This window comes from Prionailurus viverrinus, chromosome A2 (genome assembly GCF_022837055.1).
Source record: "Prionailurus viverrinus isolate Anna chromosome A2, UM_Priviv_1.0, whole genome shotgun sequence".
Lineage (NCBI taxonomy): Eukaryota > Metazoa > Chordata > Mammalia > Carnivora > Felidae > Prionailurus > Prionailurus viverrinus.
The window spans coordinates 131,189,570-131,216,209 of NC_062562.1; the positions used below are offsets into that span (position 1 = coordinate 131,189,570).

The 26,640-nt window shown below is 40.4% G+C and overlaps 1 protein-coding gene across 2 annotated transcripts in view; it reads right to left on the minus strand.

Moving 5' to 3' along the window:
- Positions 1-26,640, minus strand: part of DOCK4 (dedicator of cytokinesis 4) — a 432,507-nt gene that overhangs the window by 116,533 nt on the left and 289,334 nt on the right. For both annotated transcript variants that reach the window (XM_047849499.1, XM_047849498.1), the window contains exons 17-23: positions 25,478-25,634; positions 20,424-20,521; positions 20,232-20,315; positions 19,954-20,054; positions 17,339-17,420; positions 15,841-16,011; positions 10,995-11,187 (exon numbers count right to left, since the gene is read on the minus strand). In XM_047849499.1, coding sequence (XP_047705455.1) covers positions 10,995-11,187; positions 15,841-16,011; positions 17,339-17,420; positions 19,954-20,054; positions 20,232-20,315; positions 20,424-20,521; positions 25,478-25,634 — 886 coding nt within the window. The remainder of the gene's footprint in view (positions 1-10,994; positions 11,188-15,840; positions 16,012-17,338; positions 17,421-19,953; positions 20,055-20,231; positions 20,316-20,423; positions 20,522-25,477; positions 25,635-26,640) is intronic.

Here is a 26,640-nt window from a genome sequence, read left to right on the forward strand (position 1 = left end):
TTCTATTCAATTTTCTTGTTTTTGCTACCCTATATTTAATCTCCAAGAGTTTGTTCTTATTTCCACCTGGGCCACCACACAGCTCCTTGTGCTCAGAAGGACCCCACACTTGGTTTCATGCTAGGCTGCTCCCATGATGAAATTCCCAATAATTTTCAAAGAGGTATTGCATTTTTATTATGCAGCCTTTCCTGTTTATTATTCCTTCTTTATTTCTTTTTATAGAAGGTTTCATTCTTATTTCACGGATGCACTATTTTCTCTTTCTGGGTTAGTTGGGAGACAATTTTGTGATTTCTTTTTCTCCTTCAATTATCTTTTTCTTTCAAGTTCTTTTTTCTGTTTCTTCATTTTGGTCTCTGCTTTCACATTTAAGGTTTTCGTACAGTATCTGTTGATTGTTGTCTGTCTTTACAAGCAAGTCACTAACATGCTAACTGGGTGGGGGGGACCCACAACAGTGCCTCGGCAAGCTTGTAAACTGGTGAAGCTTCACAGCAAGGAGGGAAGGCATCCAGATGTTTCATCAGGGGACCCTCAAATTTCAGAATCCAAGATGCCTTTTCTTGGGCTTGTCAGTTTCTCTACAGAGAAATCTGCCAAACTCCTCTCTGGGGAGCATGAAACCATCATCTTCTAGTAACTTGAAATCAGGAGAAGAAGGGACAGGTGAGGGTCTCTTTGTTTAATTGTGAGGCCCTGTTTATGGTGTGGAGCCTCATTCTCAAATTTAGCAGGCTCTGAACTCCTGAATCTAGGCACATCTCATTCACTTTCTTTAGAGGGTAAGCTTTGCATTTTTGGCTAAATTGACTATTCTGTCTAAGGACTTTTTATTCAATTTTTTTATTTCTAACACCCTTAATTTTCAGATACCTTGTATTTTCTTTTTATTTTTCTTCGTTTTTTGTAAAGTTTATTTATTTATTTTTCATAATCTCTGTATCCAACATGGGGCTCGAACTCACGACCTTGAGATCATGAGTCACCTGCTCTTCTGACTAAGCCAGTCAGGTGCTCTTGAATACCTGCTATTTTCAATTCTTGATCCTTTCTGAAACAGCTCCGCCCCGTCTGCGGATCTGTAGTGTAAACTGGCCTGTTCTTGGCACCACTCCAACAACACACACCTGTGTGCATCAGCCTTCTCTCGTCTGCTGTCAGCTGCCACTCATCTTTGTTAAAACTGTTGAGATTTATGCCTTGTCATCTCTTCTCCCAGGCTCATAAACTTGGGAGATTACACATTTAAAAAAAAAATTCCTTGGGGCACCTGGGTGGCTCAGTTGGTTAAGCAGCCGACTTTAGCTCATGTCATGATCTTGTGGTCCGTGAGTTTGAGCCCCGTGTCGGGCCCTGTGCTGACAGCTCAGAGCCTGGAGCCTGTTTCGGATTCTGTGTCTCCTCCTCTCTCTGCCCCTCCCCTGCTCACACTCTGTTTCTCTCTCAAAAATAAACAAACATTAAAAAAATTAAAAAAAAATTCCCTTACCGACCACAGATACAAAAACCCTTTTCACACCTTTGGCAAATCATTTCTAGCAATATGTAAAATACATATTATTACTTCACAACCAGGTAGTGTTTATCTTAAAAGCAAGGTTTGTTAAACATCTGAAAATCATACTTGTATACTTTCACCAGGGAAGAAAAGTAAGTACAGTCGATTCTTGTTATTCATGGTAGTTTTAAGTTGGAACAAGTCACTGGAAAACCATGAAATGGCAAATAACGAATCATTTCTCCTAGGGGAAGTATATGTGTGTATAATATAGGATGCATATCCCACATAGGTAACAATATTAAATCCTAAAAACAACTCATCCAGGTAGATTCTATTTTCTTTATTTGATAAAAGAGAACACGAGGTTTAGATGTGCTAAGTGACTTGCCTGAGGCTACCCCACGAAGAAGGGCCAGAGTTGGGATTCAAACTCTAGCAGCTGGCCCCGGAGATGAGCTTCTTGCACTGCATTGCACTGCCCCCTACTGCTCCATTCTCTAGTTAGAGGAGCATGAGAGTGTAAGGGAATGCAGAGCATTGCAGTGTTTGAGCTCAGCTGGGAATCTGTGTATTCTGCTACTCAAATATTTCACTGCTTTGTGCAAGTCCACGAATGAACGTGAGAGGGTCACAAGTATTGATTTTGAGGTCACAAACACATTTTAATAAGGAAATCCATAAATAAAGAATTTTGACTGTATAAGGATCATTTCTCTATCAATTGGAAGTCTTATATTTATCCCTAATTTGTCATTAAGTATTTGAAACAGTAACATAACTGACTTATGCAGTATATATTTCAATCTTTTGAAAAAGTAACAAGTATGCTTATTGTCCTGTTTACTTTTTTTTTTTTTTAACGTTTATTTATTTTTGAGACAGAGAGAGACAGAGCATGAACGGGGGAGGGTCAGAGAGAGGGAGACGCAGAATCCGAAACAGGCTCCAGGCTCTGAGCTGTCAGCACAGAGCCCGACGCGGGGCTCGAACTCACGGACCACGAGATCGTGACCTGAGCCGAAGTCGGCCGCTCAACCGACTGGGCCACCCAGGTGCCCCGAGTGTTTACTTTTCAACAGGATGTCATAAGCAAAAAACTATTGTTAAGACTGTAATTGTCATATTATTTATGGATATGCCCACTTGCAAATGCCCTAGCTCCTTTCCCTGATCTGCTTGATTTTCTTTTTCTTTTTTAATTTTTTAAAATATTTGTTTATTTTAGAGAGAGAGAGAGAGAGAGACAGAGAGAGACAGAGAGAGACAGAGAGTGTGAGTGGGGGAGGGGTGAGAGAGAGGGAGACACAGAATTTGAAGCAGGCTCCAGGCTCTGAGCTGTCAGCACAAAGCCAGACGTGGGACTTGAACTCACAAACTGCAAGATCATGACCTGAGCCAAAGTCAGATGCTTAACCGACTGAGCCACCCAGGTACCCTGATCGTCTTGGTTTTCTAAATGATGTCACCTCTGCAGCAATTTAGAAAGATTATTCCTGATTTATTAAAACTCATGTATCTTATAAATAGTTGCATAAATAATTCAACTTAACTAACTCAAGAAACAATGGACAACCTAAATAACTCTATACTTAGTAAAGAAATTGAACTCATAGATCAGAAACTTCCCACAAGAAAAATTCCAGGCCCAGATGGCTTCTATGAATTCTATAAAGCATTATGGAAAAAAATCAAATCAAAGTCTACAAAAATTCTCCCAGAAAATAAACAGGGAACACAACTAACTCTTTGAGGCCAGTATTATTGATGCCAAAATTAGTCAAAGATATTACAAGAAAACTATAGATTGCTATCTCTCATGAACATAGATGCAAAAATCTTTATAAAATTTTAGCAAAATAAATCTAGTTATATAAATTTTAGCAAAATAAATCTAGTTATATATACATATATATATATAAACACTATGATCAAATAGGATTTATCATTAAGGCAAATTTGGTATAATATCTGAAAGTCAATCAACATTAATTCAACATATTAACATATGTAGAGAAAATGAGCAAAACTCAGCATCCATTCATGATAAAAAGTGTCAGGAAGCTAAGAATAGAAGGTAATTTTCTCAAATTGATAACGAGCATTATAATGCCTACCTTTAGCTAACATAATAGTTAACAGTGAAAGATTGAAAGCTTTCTCCCCAAGAGCAAAATTAAGGCAGGGATGGCCAACCTCACCAACTCAATTCAGCACTGTAGTGGATTCTTTCCTAGTCAGTATAAGATATATCATATGTCATAAAGAATATGATTCTTTATCCTAATAAAAATCAGAGAGCATGCAAAATATTCACAGCTGGGAAAGCACCATTATCAGTGTTTGCATGATTGGTTTATCAACACAAGGAGGTTTGGTGCCATAGGTTTACCATCATAACAAACCACACAAGGCATAGCCATTCTTCACTTTCAGCAACACAGAACATTAAACTCCAAACTTGTAAAATAATGCACTGCAGGCTTCCTTTAAAGCCTTTAAGCCTTACCAGGAAACTTAAATACTTATTTATAAATCAATTACTTGACAAAAAGAACCAAGAAAAAGAAACTAACAAATTACATGACAGGAGTCACTGCCTCGTGATGATTAATTAGAACAGAAGATAAAGCTTATCTGGTATGTTCCTGCAGGTAGCACAATTTGATTTCTAAAAATTCAATTTGCAACCAACTGTTAAGAGAATACCGACTGCAAAAAAGCGAGGCAGGTAGACAAATAATTCGTGTGTGGTGTGCATAAAAAGAAATATAGGACTACCTACATTGCAGATTTGCTTTTTCTCCATACTAGGGCAATGTCAGCCAATGCAAATGATACAATTGGTGGGGAAATGCCAAACTCGCTGACTGGTTAAAATGCTAATTCTTACCTTTAAAAGGAAACACTTGGACTCATCAAGCAGGACCCAAGAAAAAAAGAAAACCTGCAGTTGAACACTCACTTCCCATACATTTAGCAAAAGAACGTGTTATGCAGTTTCTGTCCTTGAAAGTGTCGACACCCTCATATTCTACATCTCAGACACAGCTCACTGTGTTATGTATCTCGTGGACTGTATAAAGGAGTGACTCTCATTTACTTTTTATTTTGCCAGTACACACGTGAGTGGATAAAGCCAGCTCCCATTAATAATTCCCAATGGGTGTGGGGCTAGGAAGGAGGAGAAGCAGCTATTAAATGCTGGGAGCCACCAATAACTGAAATGCTAATGTCACAGATAGCAACAAAAGTTGCAAATGAGCCTTTCACACCCTCGAGGGCAGACCCTGAATGGAAAGAAGGGCAGACAACACAGGGGCTACATTCTCATGCAGACAATGTCAGGATCACAGAGGGAAAACAACAGTAGAGGCCTAGAGATGATCTCTGAGTGTGGTTTTTAGAGCTCACTCCCCAGATTTATTCCCACCCTGGATGCCTCCACCACGGGGCGCCCTTTCTAAGGCTCAACAGATGCTATGCCCACTTGTTACTTTTATCAACTGTGTTCTGCTTCTGGTCTGGGCTTCCCACAGCCCAAGCTGTTCTGTTGTCATATTCATGCTCATCCTTAGCTCAGAGGTTGCTTTTCCAGTAAGATTTTTTATGCATATCATTTATTCAATACCGATTGCTGCTCTATCCTGATTCCTAATGTGTGACCCAGAACATAGTATTCATTCATGAAACCTCTACTGAGCACCTACTATGCACCAGACACAGTACTGGGAGCTGGAAATATTGTGATGAAGACAAAGTCCTTGTACTCTGAGGTTTTCCTTGTAGAGCAAGGGATGAAGACAGACTTTAAACAATTAAAATCCAATTCTTTTTTCAGTTACAGCCCTCACAAGTGATCCAAGCAGCAGAAAACAAAACAGGCATGAGAAGGAGATTATGAGAGCGAGAACTGAGTGAGCAGGGCAGACTGGAGATGATTCAGAAGATGCGAGTTACTGAGCCCAGCAGGGTGAACAAGGATCACCTAAGATCACAGAGGAGCAGGAAAGTGTGGGTTCCACTAGAGTGAAGCACAAGCAGATGGGACCAGGCAGGTGGGGAGGGTGAGGCGACAGGGCCTGCAAGATCAATCCTCTTCTGTGTCCTCAAAACAGAGCACAATCAGTGGATGTGAGCAAGGGAGGTGGGAGTGACATCGTCGGGTGTGAGTTTCTGGAAGGGAACTCTGGCTGCACACATGGATGGGCAAAAGGAGAGGGAAGCAAGTCTGGACATGCCCGAGGGCATGCAGGCAAGGCGGCAGTGTGGGATGGACCTGTGTCTGGTCAGGGGGAGGCACAGATACGGGCCGCCGCAGAGGCCCAAGAATAGTCTCTGGAGAGGTGGAGATGAAGGGCAGAAGGAAGAGTAAGGTTTCACGGACAGCTCAGAGCTCCAGGGGTTGGTGCTGCCATATACTGAGACAGAAGGAACAGACTGAGAGGGAAAAGGGGTTTGAGGAGCTTCTGCGACATCTGTGTAGAGAAGCTGAGGACAGACGGCTACTCAGGTTTGGAGCCCAGAGGAGATATCCAGTCGCCTAGAAATACGACTGTGAGGGTGGTGTCGGCACATGGACCACAAACTGAGGTGGTGTGGGTGGGATGAACCCCAAGGCTCACTCATGCCTCCCTACTACACAGGACCTCCTTCCCTCCCCAGGTCACAACTGCTGCATCTTATCAAATCTTAACTCCTTGTTCAAAGTCAGCTTTCATGGTAAACTAGCAGCAGACTGAGGGCAGGGGCTGGATGTTTCACTAGCTACAATATCTCTAGCATCATACCTGGCATGGGGTCTGGCTGCAATACTTATTTGTTGAATAAATGAATGAACTGCCCCATGAGTCTACTGGATAGGAGAAGCAGAGGAAATGGAGCCCCCTGTGTCTCCATGTTTTAACCTGGCTTAAACAGGAAGTGAGACAGCACATTGTCACAGTCTGGCTTGCAGTGACTCCCTCTGCCAGTGATCGCCCTGAGCCAGCGGGGGAACACAGCTACTCCCATATGTCAACGCAGATTGGTCAGCTGCTTATAGCAGTGGATACAAGGCACACATCCCAGCCCGTTGCCCCCTGCCCCCACCCCCCCGAAAACCAGTGCAGATGTGAACAGGTGAACAGGTAAGGAACGAGAAGATACAGCTTTCAACCATTCCCATGTAATGTGCTTACTCACGCCAGTCAATTTAAAGATTTCAGCAGAAAGGTAAGAACACAGTTTAAATTGGGTCTTGCCATTTACATTGATTTTCACACAAATAAAACTTAGGGTAAACTATGATTTTAGGGGCACTTCCACCTTCCTCCCCAACCTCTATACATCAGCTCTACTCTTCCTGCTATTGCCAAAGTGGTCCTCTCCAAAACTTAGACCCTTTCCTGGCCCTGAGGAAACAGGAAGATTTGTGAGGAGAGAGGGAAAAATGAGTTGTTCAATTTTTACACATTAAATATGTCTGATTAGACCCCAGATGACTTAGATGTCAAATGCCAATCTATGTAGGTTGCAAATCTTAGCTATGGCCTTCATGTTTGGCCATATGCCCTCGACTCTGAACTTGGGGTGTGACTAACAGGGCTAATTCTGCCTGGTTATGAAACAGCTCCAGCTCTGAGGCTGTCCGTGGACCCTTAACTCAACCTGGCTTGACTCTTCCCGTGATGTTTTCTCATACCCGTCTTTGGTATTGACTATGGTGTCCCTCTTTCCATCTCTTTTCTGTATTAATTTTTAATCTAAGCTCAATCAGGAGTATTCTATAATCATTCTGATACCTATGCATGCATCCTCTGCTTTTTTTCTCCTTGGGATTTGTGATAGTTTTTATGGGTCAATTTGAGTGTGCTGTGGGTGCCCAGAAATTTGGTTAAACAATATCCTGGGTGTTACATTTGAATTGGGAGCCTGAGTAAAGCAGATTGCCCTGCTCAATGCAGGTGGGCCTCAACCAATGCGCTGAAGCCTGAATAGAACCAAAGGAGGCATAAGGGAGAACGTGCTCTCTTTGCCCGTCTTTTGGCAGAGACGTCAGTCTTCTCCGACCTTCAGACTCGAAGTGCAACTTCCACCACTGGCTCCCTCAGGTCTCCAGCTGACCAACAGCAGAATTCTCAGCCAGCATAATCTGAGCTCATCCCATACAAGAAACCTTGTACACACACAAACATAGCCTCTATTGGGTCTGTCTCTCTGGAGAACTCTAAGGCAGGATTCTAGCACAAAGACAACTGTGAGAATTTTTTTGTCTTTTCTGGGGAGTTTGTAACATTTAAGGTCTTTTTTTCCAAAATGTTTTGAAATTTATTTTCTCAAAAGTGTGACCCAACTGTACTCTGGACTCCTTCTTTGGATACTATGAACTCTCAGAAAATAAGGTCACGTTCTCAGATTCTTCTCACTTCTATCTCACTAGCCATTTCTTTGCCGATTAGAATTAAGCTCAGAGTAGCAACGGTCTTTGCCATACTCTATGATCTGAAGAATGGTCAAGGTAAGCACTTTATCTTTGATTGAACGTATATCCTGTTAACACCCTGCAATGTCCTCATCTGCACTTTACCTTGTCCTATTGTAGATTTTAATTTTAAATCAGGAAAGTATCTTTTGTAACGTCCTTCTGGCCAAGATGTATGTGTACTCACACAAGTGCAGCACTTCTGAGTTTCATTTAAAAAAATTTTTTTTTAATTTTTATTTATTTTTGACAGAGAGACAGAGTGTGAACAGTGAGGGGGAAGGAGAGAGGAAGACACAGAATCTGAAGCAGGCTCCAGGCTCCAAGATGTCAGCATAGAGCCCAACGCAAACCGTGAGATCATGACCTGAGCCAAAGTCAGATGCTTAACTAACTGAGCCACCTAGGCACCCCTGAGTTTCATTTTTTAAACTTTCAATAAATTAAAAAAAAAAACCTCCTAGATTTCTAAGTGTTTTTTTTGTTTTGTTTTTTTGTTTTTTTCCCTCATATGCAGCTGAGCTATTGCCTTGGTTTTGAGTCTGTTTTACCCATATGGAGTGGACGGAGTTGTGGTCTCCCAAAGATGTCCATGTCTTAATTCCCAGAACCTGTGAATATGTAATGGCAAAATGAACTTTACAGAAGTGATTAAATTAAGGATCTTGAGATGATGAGATTATCTTGGATTATCTGGATGGGCCAATGTAAGCACATGGGTCCTCTTAGGTGAAAGAGGCAAGAAAATTGAGTCAGAGAGAAATCTGGAGATGCTACACTAGAGGCTTCAAAGACAGAGGAAGGGGCCAAAAGCCCAGGAGTGCAGGTGACCCCTAGAAACTGTATGAGGCAAGAAAACAGATTCTCTCCTCGACCCTCCACAAAGGAATGCAGCTCTGTGGACACCTTAAATTTAGCCCAAGGAGAAGAATTTGGTACTTCTGCCCTACTGAACTGTCATATACAAAGTCTATGTCCATAGACTAAGTCCATAGTTTCCGATTTAGAATTTCGGAGTTACTAGAAATACTTTCCAGGTTTCCCTACCATCAGTGTGGGGTCCCAGGTAATTTAAATAGAGTATAGTTTGTGTCTTGGGAAGTTCTCAGGTAAGCGTGCTATTTTTTTCCATGAAGACAACCTTTTTCTCAAAGTGCATTGCCATTTATACGTGGTAAGTTTCTGTCTTCTCCAATGGTGAATCACTCAACATCAAGCCAAACTTCAACCCCCTGGGGCAGTGATGGAAATCTTTCCTCTTACTAGCATCCATGTGCTTCTAAGTATTCCACTGATCGGGAGTTGCTTTTGCTTCTCGAAGGTTGTTTCTCCATAATCATCTTCCATGGGGAGTGCCCCACATAACAAAAGAGGCAGGTTTCGTCTTCTCCTCTTCCCCCTCTGCATCACAGTGACAGTCACCAACCTCCCAACACTGGCTCTGAGCCTCTCTCCAAGGTCACCAGCACAGACCCTCCAAGGTCTACATTTCCTGGGTCTCCTGGGTCCTTCTACCCCCCACCCCAAGAAATAATCTCACCACCTCCCACAAAGACCCATATCTCTCCTCCTGGATCGAAACAACTTCTCTTTGTATTTTTTTAGTCCTGGTTTCTATACTGCCAACTAAGCATCAGTAATCAACACGGCACTGAGTCCACAGACAGAACACATCCCGGAGAGGCATGTAATGAACACAGTCCTCTCAAATAATGTCCTTCCGTTTGAGAACAATTTTCATTATCTGTATTGCCCTTTTGGTTATCAGATTCTATTCGAACAAAGAATTATCTGGTCAGTGAGGGAGAAATGTGGCAGAACCTACCAATAGCTCTGAGATGGGATGAACTTTTCTTCATTTGGTAAAAGCATAATTGGTAGTCTAGTCATACCAGGTACCTGGTTTGGACTTCTACCCCTCCACTCCACCCCCCTGTTCCCAAGCCCAGAGGAGACCCTGATCACTGCAGAAGAACCTCTATGGGTCTGAGGAATAGAGTTTGAAAAGCACTGCAAGAAATATCTTTTCTCCAGGATGAGATGTGTTTTCCTGGGGAGAAATGAGAAGGTTTGAATTTTCTTTTATTTACTTAAGTGTTATTTCTGGAGAAACAAACAAAACACAAAACCAAAAACCAGAAACAAATAGTCTATCAATAGGAGAAATAAATTAACCATGATAAATTCATTCATAGTGGAATATCATCCCACAGTATAAACAAGAATGAACTAGCGCTATATCTTGTAGCATGATAAAAAAAAAGAGATTTATTAATGATTTACTCATCTGATACTATTTTATTCTTGTATGTTTAAAATGTTTTACAATAAAATATGTAATAAAAGTTTTATTATCTATATTTGAAACCCTATTTCAAAAATATTATACCCACATATGCATTCATGTGGAAAGATAACTCTCAATAGAATCAATTTTGAAAAGCTTATTTGCTGATAGTACAGAAACTTCTTAAACTTTAAAATGAGTTTGGTAATTTATTTCAGGAAAGACTAGAAGAAAAAAGGCAATGGGATTTAATAACAGATATGACAAAATCAATTTAGTAATTGGTCACGTGCTATTAGGATAAAATAAAAACTGATAATACATCAAAATTTTCACTCAGTTTCAGAACACAAATTGAAGGGACAATTTTAAGAACAAAAGAGACAAAGAAGAATCCTATCAGGTCCCTGGAAGCATCCCCGAAATAAAATGTTAAATTATGTTGAAGAAAAAAATGAAATCTCTTAGGCAAGAAAGTAAGCATACCTGACGTCCCAACTAGTTTGTGATTAGAATCAGTAATTTAATCATTAGGGTTTTCATTCTTTCTAGAAATAAAGCTTTAATAGCCAGACTGTTCTATTTGGCTACTTAATACATTTATTCTACCATCCAAATACACAATGCTTTTGAGACAGTAATTGTGTTTCCTCTTTCTAATTGCTTCTGCTGACCTGTGACTACCGGAGGTAAGTGACAGCTTTCCAGAGACAAGGTTTCATTCAAGAAACTCACCACCCTACCTGGATTGGTATAAAGCTGGCTTTCCACGGTTTTGCCGATGCACTGCAGTTTCACAGCCTGCAGGGAGTCGTCCACGTGCACGATGGTAGGCAGGCTGCCCAGGGTGTCCTGCACCAAGTTGGCCACTTCCCTGACATCAAAGAGCTTCAACAGCTCTGAGTACACAGCTGGGAAGGAGCTCAGAAACACAGCCTTAAAAGGAAGAAATTTATATCAACTCCAAGATACACCCTGAGAAATTTGCTGTAAAATGTCATTGAGTTTAAGACTATGACAAATAATTTTGAATGCTAAAAAAATGAATGTAAAATGTATCTGGTCCCTAGGCTAAAAGGCTGAAATTAAAAAAAAAAAAAAAGTGTGGCAAAATAGAACAATGTTTTAAAATGTGCAAGGGTGCCATATAATAAAAGTGAGAAACTGTGGAAAATCACTGACATTAGCAAAATGATTGGCAAAAAATCCCACAGAATCAGCAAAATGCAGGACGATCAAATGGAAGGAATGCTCCACCAAGACCTGGAATGCAGTAACTTCTATTTCATTTCTCTTTTGAGAAGCTTTCTGAAGTGCTCATATAAATCTCATTTACCTTGAAGAAACCAAACACATGGACTCCCCAAAGCAATGAAGTTACGGTTAAAGAAAAAAAAACAAGACAGGGAATCAGAAGATCCAGATTATATGTACTACTGGCTTTGTCTCTAATCAACTCTATGACCTTGGACAAGTCATTTTAGCCCCTTGGGTTTTAGTTTATCACCTGTAAAATGAAAAGATCATTATAACAAACCTTTAGGTTGCTTTCAGATTTACTGTAACCCCAGAACTGTGTACTAAGAACAATATTCTTTATATAAGTAAAGAAACCGGATAATCATTTTTTAAGGAAAAAAAAGATGCTAATATCAAATCCTAAGGGGCACAAATTGGACTAGGATTGTACATCAAAACAAGCCGAGTCTTTTAAATTCCACAAAAGGAGGGCAATGGAAGGAAGAGTCGACCAGCCTTAAGTCTACCAAGTAGGGGAAAGAGGCACATGTTTCTAATATGCTGATACTCAAGAGCTAGCTGGCTTACCAATGAGATCTGACATCAAAACAAAGTAGGTCAAGTCTACATGGGCTGATGATTCAAACATAGACTCAAATTCAAATTCGTGTGTTTTGGAATTTATCTATACAGCAGCAGCAAAAATATCTAGAACAGCCAAGACCTGTTTCTGATGCCAGAACCATCAAAATGCTTCAGGTGCTACAATCAACAGCTATGTTCTCCTCGACTCTTCAACATGATAGGTTTATTTGAATACATTTAAAATTAATAACTTGGTATTCTCTGTTAAAGACTGTATTTATATAACCTTCATTTCACTCTGCAGAGAGCTGAGTCATACAGATGAAGTTAAAAAAATAAGATACAATAAAATGAGCCGAGCTTTCTCATAACTGAAAAGTCAACTACATCGATTTTCCTCAGGAATCTTTTCATTTACCCATTAATTCTTCATATCTAGCTCTTTACTTCAAAAAAGTATTTGAATGTGTGCACAGTGAAGACACATGTATTAAAAAAGGATAAAGGGACAAGAACCTGTGATAAGGGCATAAAGACAGTTGTACCAAGATATGTAAGCTAAGGATTTTTTAGTGCAAATAAAAAGAAAAGCATAATTTTCTTTTGACCTTCCTGAGAGCCAAGACAAATAGAGAAAGATAATTATTAGGAATTTAGGGCAGAGTCTTGGGTCTCAACTCCTTCTGACATTGTTCTTCTCATGGGGTTCTCGTGGAGGCATCTGTCTGTGGAAGGAGAAACCAAGAGCCACAGCTCCAAGAGCTGAGTGAGTGGGCAATCCTGTTGGGGCAGGGCTCCCAAAGACAGAGCCATTAGTGAGCTGGGCTTAGGCCAGGATAACTAAATGATCATCTCGGTGGAATCAGGATGGCCAGGCCTGTGGGGCATTGTAAACTGATCTAGCAGAAAGGTTTTCTGGGATGGCTGTTCTGCCTTCAGAAGACAGAAATGGCCCTGAGTTGTAGCCCACAGGCAAAACTGCAAAATAGAAACTGAGTTTTGTCTTTAAGACAGCCTAAGAGTAAAATTCAGACCATTGAATATCCTTGGCTCTGGACAGGATAGGCAGAATTTGAAGATGACTCCTAAGACCTTTGTCTCCTGGTGTTGTTCCCATGACTATGTTGTTACATGGCAAAAGGAATTGTGCAGCTATAATGAAGGTTACTAATGAGTTGATCTTAAAATATGGAGATTATCCATATGGGCCTGACCTAATCACATGAGCACCTAAATTTTTTTTTAATGTTTATTTTTTTTGAGAGAGAGAGAGAGAGGGAGAGAGAGAGTGAATGAAAGCACGTGAGCAGGGGAGGAGCAGAGAGAGAGGGAGACACAGAATGCTAAGTAGGCTCCAGGTTCTGAGCTGTCAGCACAGCGCCCAATGTGGAACTCAAACCCACGAACCATGAGATCATGACCCAAGCCAAAGTCGGATGATTAACGAACTGAGCCACCCAGGCATCCCTACACATGAGCATTTAAAGCATAAGTTTTCTCTAGCTCATGGTAGGAGAACTCAGAGAGATTGGAAGCATGAGAAGGATGTGACTTTTCGTTGCTGGCTTTGAGAATGGTATTTGAAGAATATCAAGGAATGTGTATGGTCTCTAGAAGCTGAGAGAACCCGTTCCATCCCCAACCCCTTGCTGATAGCCAGAAAGCAAATGGGAATCTCAGTCTTAGAGACACAAGGAAACTGATTCCTGCCAAAGGCCTGGAAGATTTGGAAAGGGAATTCCTCCCCAGAGCCTCCAAAGAAGCCACCAAGGGCAATGCCTTGATACTGGCTGTAGGAGACCCTAAGCAAAAATTCCAACCAAACTTCTGATCTATAGGACTGTGAGCTAATAATTGGATGTTACTTAAAGCCATGAAGCCCATGGTTATTTGTTATGCAGCAATGTAAATGTCACACACTGGTTCAGATTAATGACATTTTCCTTCATAGAAGGGAGAGCTAAGAAGGTGTGGGGTCAAAAGGAAACCTAGAATGGGAAAAAGTGTACAGTATTCCTCTTTCTCCCAAAACACAGAGGACAAAAGTCCACTTTGCTTAAAAAAACAAAAACAAAAACAAAAAAAACTAACCACTTCGTCATTTTATATGAATTCCCTTAGCATCAGAGTGAAATTATCACATCAAAATTTACGAGTATAGGATTGTACACAAATAATAGAATGACTTCAGTAGTTTATTAAGATATTCAGAAACTTTACATACATTTTATATATCTTGTCAATAAAAAACTAAGGGCAAAAAAAAGAGAAAAATCAAACATAGTTCTTTGGAGGTACTAAAGTTGTTTCACTGCCTTGATTGGGGATTAGAGAATCAAGAGCAGTGCAAATCAGTATGTTAAACATAAAAGGAAACCCATTCTTCACCGTGCTGCCCCACAGTGGCCCACGTCTTGGGGTGACTACGAGGATGCAGCGGAAACATAACTAAGGAAAAAGATTTCTCTAACTTTAGAGAAGGAATAAACCTCTTGAGTCCCTAGGAAGGCATTGCACTGAGAAACTGTGACTTAAGATTAATCTTAAAAGTAAGAGAATATTTTTTCAGATGTGAATCAGCTAAGTTTTGTCCCTGAAACTGGTAAAGGTTTAAGGCAGATAGTCTCAAATACAACAGCTTTTATAATAAAAGTAGTGAGGTTTTAAGAACTTTGATCTAAACGAATACATGATTGGCTTGTTGGATTATCCTTTCAAATACCAACTGCTGAAAAGAGGGTTTGGCAAGTGGGCAACTGGACTTTGAGGGATGTGGCAAGTTCCTCAAGCACAGTGATTGTACCATTGGCACCAGAGGCCAAAATGTCATTAAAAGAGGCTGAATTGTACCCTTGCCCAGACGTAAGATCAGTCCATTTGTGCAAAGAAGAGATTAACAAGAATAGTCCCCCAAAAGTCAGAAAAAGCACAGTACTATTACTGGGGGATTGGTACATTTCTGGTGTTTTGCCATTATATGTAAAGCTTTCCAAATGTCAAATGGCACCAACATATAAGAATACTCAAATGGATCTAGTTTTGTCTTCTATCTTCCACTTTATGTCCCAATACTCAGTGATTATAAATTTTTAGTCTCCAGGGGATGGCAGCAAAGAGGCTGCTTCTCCATCTGACAAGTTTTTACTCAAGTCACTAGAAACTAAAAATGTACAAGAAGGACTAAGAAAATGTAGAGTAAGATATTGAGAATGATCGCTGAGAACACATTCAAGGCCACGCTATTTGGAAAGTGGATAAATCCTGTTCTGAAACAAAACACGTAGAGCTACTCCAGGTAATAGCATTTGGCAACCGCCCCTCAGCATTGGTCACATAAGATCAGTCCCAGGACGATTAGGGTCAAGTTAAATAAAACAAAGCAACATGCGGTTTAGCCAAGTGCGATATAATGAGTCTCAAGTTGCCAGATTAAAATGCAGTGCAAGGCTTGGCGTAAACAACAGAACCAGATCGGCTCCAGTGAACTTCCTTCCCCAAGGCCGATGGTGACATCGTGTCTACTCAGAACTGAACCCAGCCTGCTGTAGACCAACAGCCGCCCCATGAAGAGTGAGAGTAGGCGGAGGAAAGCCAGCCTAACTTCTGCTCTGTGGGTTCGCGGGAGCTAGGGGACTCTTTAAAAGTCTGCAAAATTGCTGACGCTACAAATAGGAACTGGAGCTATGGATTCACTTACACTGCTATGTAAAAACAAATAAACTGGACTCATTTCTGTTTTATTCAGCAGAGATGGAAAAAAATTACCTGTGATTGAGACAATGCTCCTGACCCTTTGCTCTCTTGAGAAAGAAAGAAACGGACCGACATAAGAAGCTCCTGAATGCAGCAGCGAAATTCCTCTTCGTTTTGTCCACCGGTGGCAAGGGAAAACAGCCTTCGAGATTGAACTATGTACTTAAAAATATATTCTTGTGCCTTCAAACGAAATTTTGTAAAAGTTAGTTTCAAAGGAAACCAAGAGTATTTAACAATGACACGGCATAAAAACCAGGGGACATCATTAGATTTTTGAATTATTGATTTAAAAACACTTAAGAGCCCCTGAGATTTTTGAACAGTATTTACTTGTAGAAGAAGAGCCTTTTTTTTGCTGACGCTAATGAGAGAAAATGTATAGATAATTTAAAAATTCTATGTCATTCTCAAGAGGTATGAACCTTAAATGCTTTTGATCCTCAGATAGTTTTTTAATTTAGTTAACAGAGAGATGCTGGTCTATTTCAGAAAATTTATTGTGCTTTGCTGGCAGGTACTCTTGCCACTTAGTGTTTTACCTTCAATCACACCAAGGTGATTAATTTATAATTAGTAAAATACTTGCTTTTAAAACCGTATACCTGTCTACTTTTTTTTCTGCTGCATCAAATAGAGTGGTACTCAGCAAATAGGAAATCGGAGGATTCTCAGAGCAGCTATTGAACAATCCCTTTTAGAATGTGTATTCTTGGGGCGCCTTGGTGGCTCAGTTGGTTGAGCACCCAACTTCAGCTGAGGTCATGATCTCATGGTTCGTGGGTTCGAGCCCCACATTGGGCTCTGTGTTAAGAGCTCAGAGCCTGGAACCTGCTTAGGATTCTATGTCTCCTTCTCTCTCTGCCCCTCTCCTGCTTGCGCTATGTCTCTCTCTCTTTCTCACAAATAAACATTAACAAAAATTATGAAAAAAAAAAAAGATCTGTAGTCTTTATGAACATGCTTGCAAGTAAAGTATTAGCATCTCCGTTTACAACTGAGCACAAACGCCCCGAGATGTTTGGCAGCATTAAACCATGAGACCCAGTAAAACCTCAGGTTTCCTCACTGTGATCCCTGCTAAGCTACCCTATTCTCTCTCAAAATTTAAGACAAAGCGTTCACAAGTGGCCTCTGCCAGGGTGCAGGAACTTCAAGCTTAATTGCTTATCTGTGGTCTTCTTTCATAAAACCTCGCTCCTGCCACTCCTAGACTTCACTCCAAGTATCCTGGAGCTCAGAATTCAATCCCAGGCAGGATCCAGTAGGCGAGCCTGGCAAAGTTTCTTTCAAATTTCATCAGCTCTGGAGGAGCATAAACCGATTAAGATCCTTGAATTGGAATGCTGGTAATATATCATCACCAATTACTGTCTGTGTAGAAGAACTGAAATGCTGGTGATACTTCATCATCAATTACTGTCTGTGTAGAAGAAACCAATTAGTTGAGGCATCATGGTGCAACAACCCTGGTAGACTACATTATCTGTTATCGACACCACGTCATTACCTTCAACACCTCCTGGATGTGCTCTTGCCGTTCTGCTTCTGTTATCCTGTCCACATACCACTTGAGAACTTTGATGAGATCTCTAAAATACAGGGAGAAATACACAGAAGGTAGAATTGGTCTAGCTCTCAGTTAAAAGCCAAGAAATCAAACATTTTTATGATAAGGAGGACTCTTTTCCCTTCACTTCTCATATTTTTCTGTTGAAACGCTTAATAGGCATCTGTACATCAACATCACTACCCCTTTTTGAAACTCAAGAGAGAAACACTTCCTCCCATTGAGATTCCCTAAATACGGACATATCCCATTGGCCCTGCTGTTTCCGCCAAAGCTTCCCAACGGGTAAACACAAGTATCAGAGAAAAGGTCTCTGGCCAAGAAAGTGCCTTGAAGTAGGCTGTCATGGTCAACCTTGAACCAGTGTTAACTGGGATTTCTTCCCCCATGACCTGTGACCATGTGAACAGCTGGATGAAGTATTCAGTTGGAGGCAAAAGGGAGTGTGGCAAGGGGCACCTGGGTGGCTCAGTCGGTTTAATGTCCAACTTCAGCTCAGGTCATGATCTAATGGTTCGTGGATTCGAACCCTGTGTTGGGCTCTGTGCTGACAGCTCTGTGCTGCCCCTCCCCCACTCACTCACACATGCGCGTGCGCGCGCTCTCTCTCTCTCTCTCTAATAAACATTTAAAAAAAGGGGGGGGTTGCGGCAAAGGATAAGGGAACATCTCCCTACTACGAATCACATTCCCATGGGTTTACAAAGCCAATTCTCTACCTCTGGGAAGAACAAAATTTCCCATCCCAGTATGCCTTTGTAAGAGAATTTCAAAAAAGGCCAAGTTTTCTTTTCTTTTTCTTAAGGAACAAAAATTGAATTAAAAAAAAAAAAGCCAATTTTCAAGATTGCAGGTTTGCTACCTTTAACTCTGCTCAGTTCTTGGTTTCTGGAAAACAGAGCAAGCTTTTTTTTTTTTTTAATTTTTTTTTTTTCCGACGTTTATTTATTTTTGGGACAGAGAGAGACAGAGCATGAACGGGGGAAGGGCAGAGAGAGAGGGAGACACAGAATCAGAAACAGGCTCCAGGCTCTGAGCCATCAGCCCAGAGCCCCGACACAGGGCTCGAACTCACAGGCCGCAAGATCGTGACCTGGCTGAAGTGGGACGCTCAACCGGCTGCGCCACCCAGGCGCCCCTGGAGCAAGCTTTTAAAAATGCTCCTCTTTTCTCTCACTCAGGGAAGAATACAGGGATGGGCCATCAGGCAGGTGCTACCAGGAATGTTCTTTTGAAGATAACATATCAGTGAGTTTCTGACCATCCACAGCCCAAGAAGACTGCATAGGCAATATCTGTCTTCTTAGGAATGACTATCCTGCTCTCCTGGCCAACATCCAGTGTTAGAAATTACACCCTTCCTCTCTAGCTTCCAATGCTAATTTCAGTTGCAAGTGGTAACCCCTCATATTAGGGCCCCACATGTTAGGCCAAGTGGCAGAGCCAGGCCGATGTTTCCAACTATCCCTGATATTTCATTCACCGTCTCTAAAAATCCTGTTGACAGAGGGTCAAGTCTTCAATAAAAACTCCCTCATTTAAAAGCTGGAGGCATAAATCTTCACATGCCTTTTAGGGAGTACCCAAGGTAATAGGATCGAATGCTTATTTGATTACTTATTATCTTTTATCTATCACATGATGGGGGAAAAAGGGCAAAAACATGATTCAGTGTTTTTTAACACACAACTGGGAATACATGATTGTGCATGTGCACAGCCATAGATGCTTAAGGTACAGTAAGGTAAAAACGTGGGCAGAATAGCAATGACAGTATTAGAATGGGGAGAAAGAACTTTGGGGAACATTCCAGGGCTGTGCATAAGCAGGGCCAAAGGCCGGGAAGATGTTATACATAGCACAGAAAGAAGCTGTTGCCTTCTGGCAATTATCAGCTAGGCTGCATGGAGGCAGGTACGAGCTATGGCTTGTCATTACTCATTCACTTTAGCCTTGCTTGCATAATTTGAGCTGATAGGAAAGGAAGAGCAGTTAAAACGGCAGCTGATATCAGAGGGTAGAGTCCATGGCTGAACTGCTTGTGGCCAGGAACCAGGTCTTCACATTAATCAGCATGCATTAGGCATGCAGTAGGCACTCAGTAAATATTAACAGACGAATGAGTGAATGAATGAATGAATGAATGAATGAATGAGTTTAAAAAGATATGATAGCAAATGCTGTTTTCCCTTCACATTTCTTTCTTAAAGACTTCCAGAATCAGCAAGGCATGTGGTGATTAAATGGGCTTGAGCTGAAATAACCACATATTTTGGACCAAAGAGTATCAAGTGAAATAGAGACATGAAGAAAAAAACTTTATATTTTAGGTTTTAGGAAGAGAATTCAGAAAGTTTTTTTTTCTTTTAATCAAAATAAGTTGTAGCCATTAAAAAAAGATGTGTGAGAAAGGAAGATATTGACTCAAGAGACACTTCAGTTGTTGTGCTTTATTTCTTCTTACACGTCTTCTTAAATTTTCTTATCCTAATGGTTCTGCCTAGCAAAGCTCAGAAGAAACTGCTTCTAAACCAATTACAAGATAAAGGCCTTACCTGTATGCAAGTGCCCCAGCAAAGTGACTCTCAATATAAGTGTCCATTACAGGTTTAAAATGATGAAATTTGCTATCTTGCAGCAAATTTATTATGTGAACCTAAAAAAGAAAATTGAGCTTTGTAAAACTGAATGCAAATCAAGACATATATACATTTTTTGGTTCTTTTTAAGTGACTTGTGCACTATTGAATGAGTATTTCAAAAACAGCCTTATGAAAGTCAAGAATGAGATACAAAATTTGTTAAGCTATGATTAAAGTGAATTTAAACTCACCAAAGAATCAAACACTTTAGACCCGTATTTTTGGGAATTTTCATCTAAAATTCCAAATAAGGTATCCAGTGTATCTTGCAGAAACTGTTAGATAAAGAAGTGAATTGATAAATAAAAAATCATCTGTCCTTCCCCTCCAAACAGTCCCTATTTCATGAATTTCCAAGAGAGGGACAACACAGTAACATATACCTTTACTATCTCTGAGCCATCGATTTCTTTCAATTTAGAGAGACAGCCTGTGATCTTGTCAGGGTGAGTTCTCCATTTCAAGAGATCAAGCATATCACCTTTCCAAACAGAAAATGAAGGTTAGCTGCTTTGGTAGAGAACAGTCCCTCAAATGAACATTTTCCACCGGCAGAGCTAGATTCTTAAACACGTTGCCTACCCCTCTTGGTCACCCAAGCTTCAGGTTCCCCCCTAGACCCTGACTAGCTAAGATGGCATTCACTACAGCATATTCTAATTATTTATCCCTTCTCAATGGCTCTTGACTTACAAACTCCTACTCTACCTTCAGTTCCCAGATCAGCTGTTGCTTCATCTAAGAAGTCTTTCCTGAAACTTCTAGACTGAGCTAACTGTCCCTCACTTCAGAGTGGCACTGACCTCACTATTACAATTGTTTATTTGTCTTTACCCCTACTAGGTTGTAAACTCTAAGAAAAAAAATGTTGAGTTTGGTCCTATGGTATCCCAGCACCCAGTATAGAGCAGGTACACAGCAGGCAGTAGATAAATATTTGTTGAATCATTTCCTGCCTCTTCCCATTAAAATGGGAATTTCTTGAGGGTCAGGAATCTGCTTTCCTCATATTTGTGCCCCCCACAGCACTCTCCCTAGCAACCAATTCTACCTAGCAATAAAGGTCTTCTTTGACAAACGTGACCCAGATCTGGCAGGACTAGAAGGTCCCTTGCACAATGATGAAAGGTCTAGTCAACTGTCGGATCATCTAATGAGCCCATGGACCTGAGAGGGCCAGTTCCTGGATTCCATGGTCATCTTCTATCTGGAAGGACCCAGCTCTTCAATTTCCACCCCTTCCTAAACTGATAACATATTGGCCCGAGTCTAGCAGGGTCCTCTGAGAACCTCTTTACCTGGTGAGGGTAAAAGTTCTTCCCCCAGCTTTCTTGGGCAGAAGTTAGAAAGGTTCCTGAACATGGTATCCAGCTTCACTAGTCCCCAGAGGGAGCAAGGAGACAGTCATGTCTGGAGTCCAATGAGAGCAGTAAGAACTAACAAGGCTTGTGTATGCAGGAAGCTCAAAAAGCAGAGGAACCTGGCAGGGCTGGCTTCCCAGGGCTCAGTGGGGCTGCAAGACTAGGACAGCCAAGGAAGCAGCTAAGAGGGATTTTCCAGGCTTAACAGTGAGAAATCCAGTTGAAAGCATTCGTTTCAAGAGAAACCCAAATGGGACTTGCTGAGAGACAAAAAAGACCAACATGGAAACAAAAACCAAAAGGATACACACACACACACACACACACACACACACACACACACACACACACACAGGAAATCAAGGAAGAAGCAGTTGTGATGAAAAAGAAAATGTGATGTAGTAAAAAGAGATGAGAAAAAGTGTATGAATCTTAAGAGGAAAGAGATACAACTTTCACCAAAGCTAGATTCAAGAGAAAAAGTTCACAAAGGACTTAATAGTGAGAAATTTAGTACTAAATGGAAATGTTTATCTACAACAAACAGGGGGTGGTTAGAATTAAAAATGAGGGAATTTTTAAAATAATGACTTTGAAAAAGATATTTATGATATTTTCATAATGGAAAAGCCTGAAAATGTTCAATATTCATGTCCAACTCAGACATCCTGGAGGTATGGCTGGTGCCTTTTAAAAAATGATTGGTTATATATAGAATAGTAGATAGTCCAATAGAGTGAGACCTTCCAGAGCAGACGTAGCAGGTGCATTCTTCTCCCATCTATTGGTTGCCTCCCTCCCACTTACTTCCTACTTCCTGCATCTAACTTCAGGATGCCTCCCTTCCCGGGCACCTTCTCTTACAGTTCCCCAGTGCATTTTCCCTGCACCTCACTCCTCACTTCCAACTCAACCTCCATTCCACCTCTTACTCTGTCCAGCTCCCTGCTCTCTTGCCTGCCCCTTGGAGCTAGGCTGTTGCAGGGGTGCCCAGGGCATGGTCCAGTGTTGAGGAATGGAGTGTGTGCAGAGGAAGAAGGTGGCTCTGCAGGCCAGAAAGAGGCATCCCCAGAGGCAGCTGTGAGATATCAGGAACAGCACTGCCATCAGCAGAGGTGGAGAACAGATGACAGTTCCAGACAATCAGATTGGGATGGGGCTATTCACCTGCCCTACAAGAAATCTGATGACTCTCTAGTCTGCTCATGATGGAAGAAAAGGGGGAATAAAGCAGTAGGTTCATCTGGATGTAATTAATCGTGCGTACAAACTGCTCAGAATTAAGTCAAAATTGTTATCTCTTAGGGTCTCTATTTTAGCTATCTGAAGAATCGTTAGTTGCAAATCAGGAACTATGACCTACTACTGAAAATGTGTATTTTAAACGTTCTATTCAAAAAGCACTTAAGAGTATGCTGTATGCCTAGTCTACCAAGAGCTAGAAAACAGGTGGATGACATAATCCCTACTTTTTTTTTTTTTTTTAAATCACACTCTCAGGAAGAGAGTGAATGAACTACCCACTATTTGAGGGAGAAGGAGATTTGGGGAAGTCAGCAACCGTACAGCTGTTAGGCTAAATTTAAGCACTGTTTTTTATTTTTAGCCTTTTTTTTAAAGTCGTGTTTAACAGCCCAAGGAAGATAACAAAGAAGTACAATAATTTCTTCCCTGACCCCTACTCTCAAGAATCTTAAAATGTCTGCTTGATCTGGCAGTCACAGACTTGCGACAGGGCGCTCCCAGCCTTGGTAGGCTGCCCGCGAACAACACTGAACTACAGAGCATGTGCAGAAAGGCACACCTCAGGGATCCTGGAATGCAAAGCTGCTATAGGAGACTGTTGCTAGAGACCGTATCACTTGCTAAATACCCAATTGTACTGGAAATGGATTTGTATGTTTTCCAATTTGAGTAAAATGAATACAAAGCAATTTAATTCCAATTTGGAACTGGATGACTTCCACACAGAAATATGTGCCTAGCATGTAAATTTCAGAAAGATCAACTAATTTCCTTCCTCCTTCCCATCTATTTGAAATACAGTATTTATTTCCTGGTTCATTCTGAGCTCTGTTACATTCACAAGGGTAATCAAAGTCAAATCAACAATTAAGTACTTATTAGTGTCCAAAAATGAACCAAGCATTATCTTCTATATAATGAAATGTTTAATATAATGATTTGGTGAATGGCTTTATTTATCCATATCTACCTGAAAATGTTGTCTGCTTTTACAAAGTAGCAACTTCTAATTTTTAGGATTTGGTTCTGTCTTATGTCCACAATTCTGTCTAACATCCTAAACTGGAGAACAACAACAAATTAAGTCTGCAGGGCCAAATATTTTGACAGCAGATAAGCTATTGTTAGGATTATCTATGTGGTTGGCCAAATAATGGCCCCAGAGATGTCAATGTTATAATAGCTGGTACCTATGAATATGTTCATCTTATACAACAAGAGAGATTTCACAGATGTGATTAAGTTAAAGGTCGTAAAATAGGGGGTTATCCTGGAATATCTAGTGGGCCCAATGTAATCACAAGGATCCTTAACAGAGGGAAGATGGTCAGAGTCAGAAAGATATAAAGATGCTATGCTGCTTGTTGTGAAGATGGAGGAGAGGCCACGAATCAAGGAATACAACTGGCCCCTAGAAGCTAAAAAAGGTGAGCAAAAGGATTCTCCCCTAGAGCTTCCAGAAGTGTGGTTCTGCTGACACCATGATTTTAGTCCAATGAAAAGGATTTCACGTTTGTGACCTTCAGAATTGCTCAATGATACATTTTTGTTGTTGTAAGCCAACAAATTTACAGTAATTGTTACAAGAACAAAAGATAACTAATACAACCTGAAATTACTCCACCAGAGGCAATCAGTTAAATGTGAACCCGGGCTGTAAAACACACACACAACTAATCCACATAGGATAAATAAAATTTCTATCTAAGTGAGTCAAAACAGGTTGATTTTCTTATCTTCATAATCTCTAGACTGGCATCCTAAAAATCAACTGAGTTTTGGTGAAAGCTTTATGAACATTACAGAGTTATGTCTGTGAAGTTTTTATTTAATTAAAATAACCAATCCCTGAATATGGATAACGTCTTGACATTTCTTAACTCTCTTCAACCAAATTTACTGAAAATACGCAGTTGTTTTTTTAAAAACATTTCTCCAAAAATATTTTTGGAAGAGGAGGAACAAAAACTAATACAAATGTGAAAGAATCATTTGCCAAAGTCCTAAATAAATATAGCAGCACTGCAAGAGAAGTTGAGAAGTCTCTTAAAAGAAGCCAACATCATAGTGCTACATTTTGCTGCTTTTCTGAGGCCATGCTCTAAGAGAAGAAATACACTTGCTACTACACATGCTGTTCTATGACACAGAAGAAAGAACTAGGAGAACTTACAAATTTTTAGGCACAGGAACATTTTATGAGATTCAATACCTGATTATGAAGTCATTCTCCTCATCATAATGAATCTGACTTATTAATACGGCATTCAGGATGCCAGCCAGAAGCCTTACACAGCAAACATGCAGAACTCAGAAATGTTTCATTTCCTTCCTTCATTGCAGATGATGTTTTCACGACAATTTTCCAAGGAGAAGAGCTTGTTTTATTAATCATAACTTGCTAAACAATCACTGACATAAAAAGTATTTTAGAATAGAAAAGCAATATCCATCTAATTAAACAAAAAACAGCCTTTATTCCAAAGCCTGCAATTAGCCTTGTTTATGGAACTATAAAACAAGCGAGATTAAGGTAGTGGTAGTCTTTGTCTCTGCTTCTTTCTTCTTTTTTAAAAGCAGCTGGGTTTTGAAGGGTTGTACACTTGGGTTTCGATGCTGGGATAATTTTGAGGTTCTTAAATTACATGCATTTAACAGACCATTGGATCACAAATGTTTTCATTTTACTGGAAATCACCAACAGAAGGACTGACAATTTTTCTAGTGCCAAGTTCTTAAATATAACATTGGTGTTTATTAAATATGCCTACCAAAATTCACATGAGTACTTAAGTACAAGGGCTTTCAAATAAAACAGTGTTATACGTTACCATTCTGTGTGAGTTTTGTGGAACAGAGAAAAGATGTTATCCAAAAAGACTCCTTTGTGGCCTTCATGGCTTGATGATTATTTCCAAGGAGGATGCCCTTGGAAAAGGGAAGTTTGAGGTAGCGGGCAGTATCCTGAAGATTTGTGTTTTCTTCACACTGTTAAAAATATTAAGAACAGAATAAAAAAAGGAAGGGTAAGAGACCTCATGAAAATTATTAAGCATCATTTTCATTTCTACTGTTGATAAACTGGGAAACGTTCCAAATAGCATCACAAATAGAATTTGGCTCTTAAGTAAAATACAACAAAAACATAGAGAAGGAATTAAGCACGGATTGTGGGCTTCGACTGATTTGGGTTCAAATCCCAGTTCCGTTACTTCTCACAGGAGTAACTCTAACACATTATGTTACCATGCAAGATTGGCCATTTCTATCTCTAAAACCTTGGTGTATTGTCCTAGGAATTAGGTTCCATAAAGCCTTTCACACAGTGCCTGATACAGAGGAAGTGCTCAAGAAATCATATTTGCAGTGACCACAGGATTTTAAAAAATGCTTCAATCATTCCAACATCTCATGTGAGGCTATTACACAGCTTCTTACTTTGAAAACTGGCAATTTAAAAGAAACTTTTTCTGGGTAATCTAATAGTCCCACTATGTGACAGAAATCTCTACAGAAAATGTGAGCTAACAAGTGTAAATAGAATTATCGATTTAGAAAATATAGTTTCATATTCCTAATGTAATTTTTTTTTATTTTTTAATTTTAGAATGAGAGAGAGAAAGAGAGAGAGAGAGAGAACTTGAGCAGAGGAGATGGCAGAGGGAGAAAGAGAGAGAATCTTAAGCAAGCTCCAGACTCAGCACAGAGCCCAACATGGGGCTTGATCCCATGACTCTAGGATCATGACCTGAACCAAAATCAAGAGTCAGGAGTTCAACCAACTGACCCACCCAGGTGCCCCCTAATGCAATTCTTTCTTTAGTCAAGGGCTGTCACTTAATGTTTAAATCATCAGGAAAATTGTTGGATAAAGAATTGGTCACGTGGGGTGCTGACTCTTGATTACATGAGTTCGAGGGGGTTATGAGTGATGAGTTTGAGCCCCACGTTGGGTGTAAAGCTTCCTTGTAAAAAAAAAAAAAGGAATTGGGTA